The 12,730-nt window shown below is 38.5% G+C and overlaps 1 protein-coding gene across 1 annotated transcript in view; it reads left to right on the top strand.

Moving 5' to 3' along the window:
• NUP155 (nucleoporin 155kDa) overlaps window positions 1–10,907 on the top strand; it is an 88,775-nt gene extending 77,868 nt beyond the window's left edge. The window contains exons 26-33 of the mRNA XM_011944423.1: window positions 1,235–1,389; window positions 1,739–1,868; window positions 3,085–3,198; window positions 5,069–5,189; window positions 5,653–5,763; window positions 8,791–8,927; window positions 9,926–10,032; window positions 10,608–10,907. Of these exons, the coding sequence (XP_011799813.1) occupies window positions 1,235–1,389; window positions 1,739–1,868; window positions 3,085–3,198; window positions 5,069–5,189; window positions 5,653–5,763; window positions 8,791–8,927; window positions 9,926–10,032; window positions 10,608–10,746 (1,014 nt within the window). The 3' untranslated portion in view covers window positions 10,747–10,907. The remainder of the gene's footprint in view (window positions 1–1,234; window positions 1,390–1,738; window positions 1,869–3,084; window positions 3,199–5,068; window positions 5,190–5,652; window positions 5,764–8,790; window positions 8,928–9,925; window positions 10,033–10,607) is intronic.
• Window positions 10,908–12,730: the final 1,823 nt, after the last annotated feature.

The following is a 12,730-nucleotide window of genomic DNA, read 5'->3' as shown; positions in this document are numbered from 1 at the left end:
AGAGCAAGACTCCGCCTCAAAAAAAAAAAAAAAAAAAAAAAGATGTTAGTGTAAAGCTGAGTAATGCAGTATCTTTTTCTAAGGGGCAAAGTAGGCTACTGCTCCAATTTTCTTGTTATTTCGAAGCTGATTGGGGTAGTTTATATTGCGGGGTAGAAATCACTGGATTATGAATTATGAGTCCTGTAGGTCATCTTAACTCTGCCGTTAAGTCACTATGTGACTTCAGATATGTCCTTTTACCTACCCTAAGTCTCAGTGTTCCTCAGTCTATTTAATGAATACATAGCATTTGATAATTTCAATAATGCCTTTGAGCTCAGTGTCTAGGAATCAATAGCTGTGTTATCAAAGTTTATTTTAAAACTTGTAATTTTGTAGTAAATTTCCTTTTTTTTTTTTTGAGATGGAGTCTGACTCTGTCACCCAGGCTGGAGTGCAGTGGCACGATCTCGGCTCGCTGCAACTTCTGCCTCCTGGGTTCAAGCAATCCTCCTGCCTCAGCCTCCCAAGTAGCTGGGATTACAGGTGCCTACCACCACGCATGGCTAATTTTTATATCTTTTTAGTAGAGACGGGGTTTCAACATGTTGGCCAGGCTGGTCTCAAACTCCTGAGCTCAGGTGATCTGCCCGCCTCAGCCTCCCAAGATGCTGGGATTACAGGCATGAACCACTGTGCCCAGCCAAATTTCCTTTTCTTTTTTGAGGCAGGGTCTCAGTCTGTAGCTTACGCTGGAGTGCAGTGCAATGGCATGATAATGGCTCTTTGTAGCCTCGACCTCCCTAGACTCAGGTGATCCTCCCACCTCAGCCTCCTGAGTAACTAGAACTATAGGCCCACACCACCACACCCAGCTAATTTTTTTGTAGAGACATGGTTTTGCCATATATTGCCCAGGCTGGTCTCGAAATCCTGAGCTCACATGATCTGCCCACTTCGGCCTCCCAAAGTACTAGCATTACAGACATGAGCCGCCATGCCAAGCCTACTAAACTATTGTTATCAACCTAATAGAATTATTTTGGGAACTCTTATGCTAACTGTGGTAAAACAAAAATTGTTTATAATAAGAAAATTTGCCCTCTCTTTTGTTATTGTTGGATTATAATTTTGCTTATTTTCATAAAACAAGGCAAAGTTGTAGTTGACTTAAAAATATTGTATTTTCTTTATCAGGAACATTATCTGTAGGTGGTTAGAAAATTTTTCTGAATAACTATATAATTTCTAGGTTGCTTCTCCATTTCTGGAGCCCCATCTAGTCCGAATGGCCAAAGTTGATCAAAACAGAGTTCGTTATATGGATTTACTCTGGCGGTATTACGAGAAGAACAGAAGTTTCAGTAATGCTGCTCGTGTACTGTCCAGACTGGCTGACATGCATAGGTATGGCATAATATTCTCATTGTGAAGGATGATTGAAAACTGAGCTATATGTACTTACCTTCAGTTTTCCTTAATTTTAGAAGAATCTAAGTTTTAATATACTGACCTAAATTTTTTAAATAGGATGTTATTTTTTAGACATAAAGTATTTCTTTGTGTGTTGTCTAAAATTGTGGATCTTTCTTATTAGAAATCTAAAATAGATTTTTTTTTAAATCTAATGATTTTTTTCAAGTTTCAGATGGCCTTTTATGTGCATTTGGTATGAAACAGTACATACTAATTGACATATTTGGATCTTCAATCCTTAAGAAATTGTGTAACTAAAAATAAGTGTTTTCCCTTCTAGCACAGAAATTTCACTTCAGCAGCGACTAGAGTACATTGCTCGAGCCATTCTTAGTGCGAAAAGTTCCACTGCCATTTCATCAATAGCTGCCGATGGTGAATTCCTTCATGAATTAGAAGAAAAAATGGAGGTACGTGCTAAAGATCTTAAGCTGTGTCCACGATGAGTACTAGCCACATAGTTTTTCCACATTCCATTCTTCCCTTGGTAAGTAATAGGTCTGTAGAAGTCATTATTATTCTAGTTGCTTTTGCCTGTTTATTTTTATGTTTAGATGTAAATCTTAAAGAGATTTCTAAGGATACACTTGGGTCATAAAAACATTGCTATAATTTAGAAGTTTTCTCTTTGGCATTTCTAAAACTTTTTCCCAGCTGGGTGCAGTGGCTCACGCCTGTAATCCCAGCACTTTGGGAGGCCGAGGCAGCCAGATCATGAGGTCAGGAGTTCGAGACCAGCCTGGCCAACATGGCAAAACCTTGTCTCTACTTTAAAAAATACAAAAATTAGCCAGGGGTGGTGGCACACACCTGTAATCCCAGCTACTCAGGAGGGTGAGGCAAAAGAATCACTTGAACCCAGGAAGCGGAGGTTGTGGTGAGCTGAGATTGCACCACTGCATTCCAATGTGGGAGACAGGGTGAGACTCTGTCTCAGAAAATAATAATAATAAAAAATAAAAGTTTTTCCCAACTGTTTAAACAGCAAGTGGATTACATCACATTCATCATTTATTCTGAAAGCAAATAAGTAAATGTATGAAGTAGAGTAGGCTAAAAATTCCCTAAGAGAATCAAAAACATACCATCATCCAAATACAAAAGTTTGTTTCTTATTCACAAAAATCCAGGGTTAGTCTTCCTGATTGGCAGCCGGCTTTCCTTCATGTGGTTGATTTAGGAACCTAAGTTCTATTTTCTGGCACTACCATTCCCTAGGGCCTTTTGCTTTATCTTCAGCAGAGGGAGGAAGGAAAAGAAAGAACACATTCACTCTCTTAAAAACTACAGCCCTGACATGACACACTTTATTTCTACTCACATTCCTTTCAAGAGAGCTTGGTTTTATGGCCATACCTCCCTTGCAAAGGAGGCTGAGCTGTATAGTCTAACCATTTGGCTACAGTCTTGGAGGGTATGAATATTGGTGGGCAGCAAGGGGTCTGCCACAGTACGCTTCCTGTAAAATCTATTATGTTTAGTTGATGTCTGTTATAATGGTGTTAGTCTATTATGATGGAAATCTTCATTTATACATTATTTTAGCAAACTTAGAAAGCCACTCTTTCAAATGTATGTTGATTTATCATAAATAAATTAAGACATCCTATTTTCTGCCCAAACTAGGTTGCTAGGATCCAACTTCAGATACAAGAGACACTACAAAGACAGTATTCCCATCATTCTTCTGTACAGGATGCAGTGTCTCAGCTGGATTCTGAGCTGATGGACATAACTAAGGTAATAAAAAAGCAAGTTTTTATAGTCGTCATCTAATAATGAGAAAGTTTTGTTTTTTATTTTGCTTTTTGTTTCATGGGGAAAATTACCTTATCTCCGCAAATAAGATAAGGCATCTTTGGCAGCTTGTCAGTAGGCTGACAGATCACCACTGCTTCATCTGACTCCTAGAAAAGGATAAGCTACTCTTTCCAGGCCAGTAGCTACAAAGAACCTATCAACCTCACGAGAGCTGTGTTAAAACCAGCTTATTTCCAAGCTGGGCAACATGGCGAAACCTCATCTCTACAAAAAAACACCAAAAAAGGCCTGGCACTGTGGCTCACACCTGTAATCCAGCACTTTGGGTGGTTGAGGCGGGCAGATCACCTGAGGTCAGGAGTTTGAGACCACCTGGTCAACATGGGGGAAGTCCATCTCTACTAAAAATACAAAAATTAGCCAGGCGTGGTGGCATGTGCCTGTAATCCCAGCTACTTGGGAGGCTGAGGCAGGAGAATCACTTGAACCTGGGAGGCAGAGGTTGCAGTGAGCTGAGATCGCACCACTGCAGTCCAGGAGCCTGGGTGATAGAGCAAGACTCGGTCAAAAAAAAAAAAAAATTAGCCTGTTGTGGTGGTGTGCAGTTGTAGTTCCAGCTACTCAGGAGACTGAGGTGGGAGGATTGATTGAGCCCAGGAGGCCCAGGTTGTTGTGAGTCTCGATGGTGCTACTGCATTCCAGCCTGAGTGACAGAGTGAGACCCTGTCTCAAAAAGAAAAAAAAATAAAAAAATAAAAATCATCTTATTTATGGTCTCACTTCTTGCCGTGGAAAAACTAAATTATCTTTGCTTAACTCTCTAAACCTCTTTCTCGCTCTGTAATTTTCTGAGCAGTTCCTTCCTCTTCATTTATTCTTAGACATAGTTCCAGGTACCCTGAAACACTTTGAGATTTGTCAGTATTCCTGTGATTCTTCAACCCATTGTTTATACAACGCTAATTCTAAAATACCATTGCAGGGGGTTTGTGGGGAAGGTGGAGATGGCTAATGGGTATGAAAACAATATAGAAAGAATGAATAAGACCTATTTGATAGCACAATAGGGTGACTATAGTCAATAATAACTGTATATTTTAAAGTAGAAAATGTAATTGGATTATTTGTAACTCAAAGGATAAATGCTTGAGGAATAGATACCCCATTCTCCATGACATGCTTATTTCTCATTGCATGATTGTATCAGAACATCTCATGTACCCCATAAATACATACACCTACTGTGTACCCATAGAAATTTGAAAAAGTGGCTTTTAAAATTTTTAAATAAATAAATGGAATGTCGTTGCAACATCTTCTTCTCAGCCGAGAAAAAGCTCTACATGCTAAAATCTGTTTGAATGTATTTACCATACCCTTACCCTTTTATTTTTTTTTTTTGAAACAGAGTCTTACTCTATTGCCAGGCTAGAGTGCAAAGGCGTGATCTCGGCTGACTTCAACCTCCAACTGCCTCAGCTTCCTGAGTAGCTGGTCCTATAGCCTTGCGTCACCACGCCCGGCTAATTATTTTTTTTTGTATTTTAGTAAAGACCAGGTTTCACCATGATGGTCAGGATGGTCTCAATCTCCTGACCTCGTGATCCGCCCACCTCAGCCTCCCAAAGTGCTGGGATTACAGGCGTGAGTCACGGTGCCTGGCCCATACCCTTACCTTTTTAAATATGGAATTATAACCAGCTACATACATCATCACATCTTTATATCATATTTCAGAAACTTTACACAAAATCTTTGGTTATTTTTTAATTTTCAAGGAGTGCTTTACTGTTAATCTCTAAATGTTGACCTCTAGTTGGATGTTTAATTTTGGGATTTTCTCTCACAGCTTTATGGGGAATTTGCTGACCCATTTAAACTTGCAGAGTGTAAACTTGCAATAATTCATTGTGCCGGTTATTCAGACCCTATATTGGTGCAGACACTTTGGCAAGATATCATAGAGAAAGGTAAGTGTTCAGTTATAGGTATGTTAGCATATGTTATGTAGTGACTTGGTGGAGGAATGCAAGCTGCTAGTAACTAATATAATGCAAGCTGCTAGTGGCTCATGAAAATTGTATATACCTAAGGAGAGAGTAAGTGGAAGTCACATGGGTATGGTGGAGGATGATCGTACAGAGAATGACCCAAGTGAATATTTGGGAGAATACTCAGTGAAAAGATTGTTTAATTTGTATTGTTTGTGCTGCCTTATAAAGGATACTGAGACACTCACCTCAGAATCTAATACCAAGTATAACCTATTAAGACGTGAGAGTATCTCAGACAATAACAGAAACACCAAATCTGTTAATCATATTAATGTGACTGTTCTAAAGTATTTTGAACCTTGAAACAATTAAATAGCCAATGTAAACATTTCACATTAAAAATAATTTGGGTTTCAAATGATATGTCTTTTTGTTATAGAACTGAATGACAGTGTGACATTGAGCTCCTCGGATAGAATGCATGCTCTTAGTCTCAAGATTGTTCTCCTTGGCAAAATTTATGCTGGCACACCACGCTTCTTTCCTTTAGGTAAGCTGTGATCTTAGGTGCAGTCACGTATTTTTCTGTTCTGATGGTTTTCTCCATTGACATGGACAAATAATGATCTTTTGAGTAAAGTAAAGAGTTTCTTTGTTGCTATTTAGTTCAGCAGTTTAATTCTACTTACCTGGAAAGATTTCCAAAGAATGGCAGAATTTGTTAATGAAGAGTTGAGTATGAAACTTTCTGTGACTAACTTTCCAAGTTTATATATCTATCTTGGATTGTGCTGAGTGACAAACTATGATTATATTGTTGGTAACCCTATACAAGTTTCTGAAGAGAAAAGAAAAACTTGGTTGATGTTATTGTGCATAGGTAATCTGTGATTGATTCAACTGTTCTTTTTTATGTAGAGGACATGTTTTTCTTTAAAATAGCAAGTAATTATGTTAAAACTTAGTGTTTGAATCCCTTTCTTAACGAGATATGGTGGCTATAATTTTTATATAAGGTAGCTAATTATGAGCTATTTACCAACCTACAAGTGTTTTCCTCAGTGATAAAACAATAGAAACAACATAAATACATCCATAAAGTAGAATATTAAGTACTTTTGTGTTATTTGAAAATATTGAGAGAGATGAAAATCCTCACAATATAACTTTTTTTTTTTTTTTTTTTGAGACAGAGGCTTGCTCTGTTGCCCAGGCTGGAGTAGAGTGATGCCATCTTGGTTCACTGCAACTTCCACCTTCCGGGTTCAAGCAGTTCTCCTGCCTAGCCTCCCAAGTAGCTGGGATTACAGGTGCCTGCCACCATGCCTGGCTAATTTTTTGTGTTTTTATTAGAGATGGGGTTTCCACATGTTGTCCGGGCTGGTCTCAATCTCCTGGCCTCAGGTGATCCGCTTGCCTTGGCCTCCCAAGGTGCTGGGATTATAGGCATTTGCCACTGTGCCCAGCCTAATTGTTTTTTCAAATGAGCATTCAAACTTATTTACAGACCATCTCTGACTTAAGGTCTATTCCCTCCAGACATAGGCAGAAATAAAATCATTTTATTCATACCCTTACTTCTTGTAGGTATAATATTGAAACGGTTCCCTTTCCATACCATTTTATTGATCCTAAAAATAAAGAGAAATAAAAGAGCAAATACATATTTTATATAAATGTTTGTAAGCGTGTGAAACTGATACTTTTGATAGTTGTTTTAGAAAACACTGAGGCCGGGCACGGTGGCTCAAGCCTGTAATCCCAGCACTTTGGGAGGCCGAGACGGGCGGATCACGAGGTCAGGAGATCGAGACCATCCTGGCTAACACGGTGAAACCCCATCTCTACTAAAAATACAAAAAAAATTAGCCGGGCAAGGTGGCCGGCACCTGTGGTCCCAGCTACTCAGGAGGCTGAGGCAGGAGAATGGCGTGAACCCGGGAGGCGGAGGTTGCAGTGAGCTGAGATCCAGCCACTGCACTCCAGCCTGGGCGACAGAGCAAGACTCCATCTCAAAAAAAAAAAAAAGAAAACACTGCATTGTGGGTGGGCATGGTGGCTCACAGGTGTAATCCCAGCACTTTAGGAGGCCGAAGTGGACAGATTACTGGAGCCCAGGAGTTCAAGACCAGCCTGGGCAACATGGCAAAGCCTTCTCTCTACAAAAGAAATACGAAAATTATCCAGGCATGGTGGCATGCACCTGTGGTTCCAGCTACTTGGGAGACTAGCGTGGGAGACTCACTTGAGCCTGGGAGGTGAAAATTGCAGTGAGCTGAGAACGCACCACTGCACTCCGACCTCAGTGACACAGTGAGACCCCATTTCAATAAATAAACCAATAACACTGTATTGTACATAGTTCTTTTTGAGGAATTTTCATTTTAATTCAGAAATAATCACGTGGGCTTTGCATGGTGGCTCACACCTATAATCTCAACACTTTGGAGAGGCAAAAGGCAGGATGATTTCTTGAAGTCAGGAGTTTGAGACCAGCCTGGGCATACCAAGACCCCGTCTCTACAGAAAAAATTAAGATTAGCTAGGCATGGTAACACGTGCCTATAGTCCTAGCTAATCAGGCTGAGGCAGGAGGATTTCTATGTTTTATTTATATATATATATATATTTCTTTTGATAGAGAGGGGATCTCACGATATTGCCCAAGCCAGTCTTGAATTAGCCACGCCTAGCTAATTTTTTTGTATTTTTAATAGAGACAGGGTTTCACCATGTTGGCCAGGCTGGTACTCCTGACCGAAGGTGATCTGCCCACCATGGCCTCCCAAAGTTCTGGGATTACAGGCATGAACCACCACACCTGACCATAACTATAAATTTGGTTGTTACTGTTTATGATAAGACAGGCAGTTAAAAGTAGGAATGAGGCCACAGTTAGAACTATCAAATAAATCTAGGGGTAGGGCATTAAAAAACACATTTAATATTTCTGAAATCAGGATGCAGTTGCCCTTTTCTGAAAAGCTGTTGGGTTGAGGAAACATATTTTTTTAAAATACTGATATTAAAAAAAATTATCAGCGAAGTCCTCTTCATTATTGGGATTGTGAATGGTCTCTGTTTTCTTCTTGTATCTTTCTGAATTTTCTAGGTTCTGTAATTTTGATTTTAGGACATTTTCGTCATCCCGAAAATAAACTCTGTGCTCATTAGTTTTCACTTCCCATTCCTTCACACCCTCCAGCCCTAGGCAGCCACTAATCTACTTTAGATTTGCCTATTCTGGTATATATCTTACTTTTATTAGAAAAAGGTTTTTTTCCTTTTAAGCTGAGAGTGATGGTGCACACTTGTAGTCCCAGCTTACTTGGGAAGTTGAGGTGGGAGGATTGAGCTCGGGAGTTCAAGGTCAAGGCTATCATACAGTGTAGTTACTCCTATGAATAGCCACTATTTCTAGTCTGGGCAACATAGCAAAAAAAAAAAACCCTGCCCCAAAAAATTGCAACTGGATTTCAGAAGATACCCCCTAGAAACTACTCAGTTATGAATAAGACCTACCTTTTAGTATCAAGAGCTACAAATACAAATTTCCAACCTTTTTTTTTCTTCCCAGATTTTATTGTACAATTTTTAGAACAGCAGGTTTGTTCTTTGAACTGGGATGTGGGCTTCGTAATACAGACAATGAATGAAATTGGAGTACCGTTACCTAGACTACTAGAAGTTTATGATCAGTTGTTCAAATCACGGGTAAGGAAAATATTAAATAACATAAAATTATTTTCTTTAAAGTAACTTTGTAGATATAGAGTGGGGTATTTTGATTGTATTTTTGTATCTTATCACTTAGTCTAATTACACTTGGTTGAGTCTTGGAAATTATGCTTTAGACTTTTTAAACTGATAATGAGAGTTGCTTTCCTGTATATCATGATTAAAATGAAATATTATTTTTGAATATTAATAAACATATATGCTTTACTCTTAGTGGAAGAGGCTAAACTAAGGTGTGGGATAAACTCATTACATTAAGAATCATTTGCTTTAAAAGAACAAGATTACATTGTATTTATTTACTATAATCTCATCTAAAATGTCAATGCTTAAAGATCCTTCTCACCCTGCTGAGCCTTATCAGACTATATGTTTTGTAATTTTTATGCTAAGGATAAAAGATCCAAATAAAAACTTCTCAAAGTAGATTTATAGTAGCATCATACAGTGTTTACAACATTAGCCTGTGATGGAAATGAGCAGGTAACTGTAGTATCTCCATCTTATATTGCAAAAAGACAAGAGCAGAGATGTTAAATAACCTGCTCAAGTCACATGGCTAGTAACTGGTGAAGCCAGACCTAGAATTAACTTTCTGTTACTGCTAGTTTAGTCTCTTTATGATGTCAGACTAAATCTACATAGGTTCAAAGTGAAAATGGTGTCACAACCCATAGAAAGAAAGATTTTTCTCTTACCTCAGATTCCTAAGCAGGACATTTACATGCTCTGCAAAGTAGATTGGTATATCAAATATTCATCCTAAGTAATATCATAGTGTTGTTAATTAATAAGTTTTTAATGTTTGAAATATTAACTATAATCAGATATATAATTTAGTAGCCATGTAATATTAAATGCTTTTTAGTAGCAATAAGTTTTGCATGGACCCTGATGTCTACTTTAGTATAAACAATTTAAAGAATCAGTTGACACAACTTGCCTCACATTTCATTACGTATATTTCTTCATAGGATCCATTCTGGAACAGAATGAAGAAGCCACTGCACCTTTTGGATTGTATACATGTATTATTGACAAGATATGTTGAGAATCCCAGCCAAGTTTTAAATTGTGAAAGGTACCTATGAATTAAATATTGGACTAGCAAAAGCTTTTAAATGCTTCTAATAAATACCTGGGTAAAAAATTCGAAGAGAAGATGATAAGATATGGGAATTGTAAAGAAGTACAGGGAATTTAAACTCTTGTGTATATTAGCAATAACTGTTTGAATGATATCGATCACCATGTATGAAAAATAGGAGTTTTTTCTATTTTCAATACTTGTCCTAAATTCTTTCTACAGCTGAACATAAATAATGTATTCATCTCTTCTGCTTTAGATTAGTGACCTAGGACCAAAACATTTCAATTATGTCTTTGTGGTATTACATTTGTGGCCATTTAAGGGATATTCTTTTGAAAAAGTATTAGCAGGAATCATCTCTTACTGCTTTCTTCTCATTGTAAAAATCTTCAAATGGAACCCACCTACCCCCTAAGTTTTCTTTTTTACTTTATTTCTTATTTACTTAATCACATGGTCTTTCCTCTTCTGTGAGAATTAAAGTTGCCAGAAGTTGGTGGGGAAGAAGTCCTTTAGGAGGAAATGTTTGTAAATGTATAATTAATCACGTGTCTTTTTCTTTATAGGAGAAGATTTACAAATCTCTGCCTGGATGCTGTTTGTGGTTACCTTGTTGAGCTCCAGTCTATGAGCTCGTCAGTAGCAGTACAAGCCATCACTGGGAATTTTAAATCTCTTCAAGCTAAATTAGAACGGCTTCATTAATTACTGTGATATACTTTCATCCATTTTGTGATCTGTAAAATAAAAACTCAGCTGGGTCCAGATATCAGGTGTTCTAAATCTAAGAATGTAAGAACAATCTTAATGGAAATATGTTTTTAATAAGTGGCTAACATCTACAAATAGTACCTTTTCTAAATGAATTCTTTTTTATGACTGTTTTGTTTTTTAGTGATTGGGTGAAAAAACAACCGAAATGAGATTCTTTATTATTTTAACGTAAGGATTAAAAAAATTTAGATGCTGTTATTTTGAATTGTACTGCAGGCAGAAATTTCGAATTTATATTATTCATTTTCAAGTTAGTCCAAGGATATTGGCACTAAAACTCCACTAGGCAGCCAGGCACAGTGACTTACGCCTGTAATCCCAGCACTTTGGGAGGCCGAGGTGGGTGAATCACGAGGTCAAGAATTTGAGACCAGCCTGGCCAACATGGTGAAACCCCATCTCTACTAAAAATGCAAAAAAATTAGCCAGGCGTGGTGGCAGGCGCCTGTAATCCCAGCTACTCGGGAGGCTGAGGCAGGCGAATCACTTGAACCCAGGAGGCGGAGGTTGCACTGAGCCGAAATCTTGCCATTGTACTCCAGCCCAGGCAACAGTGCAAGACTCTGTCTCAAAAAATAAAAAACCTCCAAATAGGCTAAGCAGATCCATTCCCATAATAGTGGATTCTAAAACTGTCTTTAAATAGGCAAATGACTGACTTTTTCAAAACTTTTTTTAGGTGTTGGGTTCACCCTTGAAAGAACTGTCCTCCAACAACTAGTTTTTGTCAGTTAAAGCCCTTGAGGATTGATACATATACCTGGTTGTTTGAGCAGGTGATAAAACTTGTAACTAATGTTGTGTTGTGAAAAGCTACACAGGGAGGTACTATTTTCCCTTAGTGTCTGCTTGGCTCCTTGGCCTTGTGACTACTGATTCCATTAGAGTAGTGCTTCTCAAAGTATGTGCTCCAAACCAGAAGCATCAGCATCACCTAGGAATTTGTTAGAAATGCAAAATCTCGAGCCCCAACCCAGACCAACTGAATCAAAAACTTGGAGGATGAGGCCCTGCTTTCTGTGTTTTAACAAGTTCTCCAGGAGATTTTGGTGCACGTCAAATTTGAAAGCCACTGCCATAAAGGATACTGCTGCCTTCCATAGTTTATGGATTGAACTCCCTATGTGGCTCCTCCTTCCCCATTCTCTGTGAATAACCGCTCACACGAGTTTTGCCCAAGGCACACTATATAAAGCAAAACTGTTAGTAATGTACTTTTTAATTATTCTTTAACAAAATAGAATAACTAAACCAAGTGCTTCAAAGTAATAGCAACAAGAGAGAAGAGTGGGAGTGACCAGAGCTAACAAAACACTCTATTCCATTTTTTTTTTTTTTTGGAGACAGAATCTCACCCTGTAGCCCAGCCTGGAGTGCAGTGGCGCAATCCCGGCTCACTGCAACCTCTGCCTCCCAGGTTCGAAGCAATTTGCCTGCCTCAGCCTCCCGAGTAGCTGGGATTGCAGGCATGCACCACCACACCCAGCTAGTTTTTGTATTTTTAGTAGAGATGGGTTTCACCATGTTGGCCAGGCTGGTCTTGAACTCCTGACCTCAAGTGATCCGCCCACCTCAACCTCCCAAAGTGTTGGGATTACAGGCGTAAGCCACCACACCTGGCCTATTCCCTTCTTGTTTTATGCTACCACAAATAATTACCTCCTGTTTATTGTAAGCGGTGCATGTCTAACAATTTTTAGGATACATTTTGAATATATTTTTCCTTCCATTTTTGTCTTTTCCCAAGACCATAGGGTTGCCTTCTCGACATTTGTTCTCTTAGAATTCAGCTCCCTTTTCCCTATAATCTTCTAGTGTAGAATATTTAATAGAATGCCAGAATATCATTCGGTACTACTACCTCTTATTTTTCAACTTTTTAATTTCTTTTTTTTTTTTTTTTGAGACGGAGTCT

Source organism: Colobus angolensis, unplaced genomic scaffold (assembly GCF_000951035.1).
Source record: "Colobus angolensis palliatus isolate OR3802 unplaced genomic scaffold, Cang.pa_1.0 Scaffold230, whole genome shotgun sequence".
Taxonomy (NCBI): Eukaryota; Metazoa; Chordata; class Mammalia; order Primates; family Cercopithecidae; genus Colobus; species Colobus angolensis.
The sequence above is the reverse complement of the archived record's forward strand: the minus strand, read 5'-3'. Positions and strand labels throughout refer to the sequence as shown.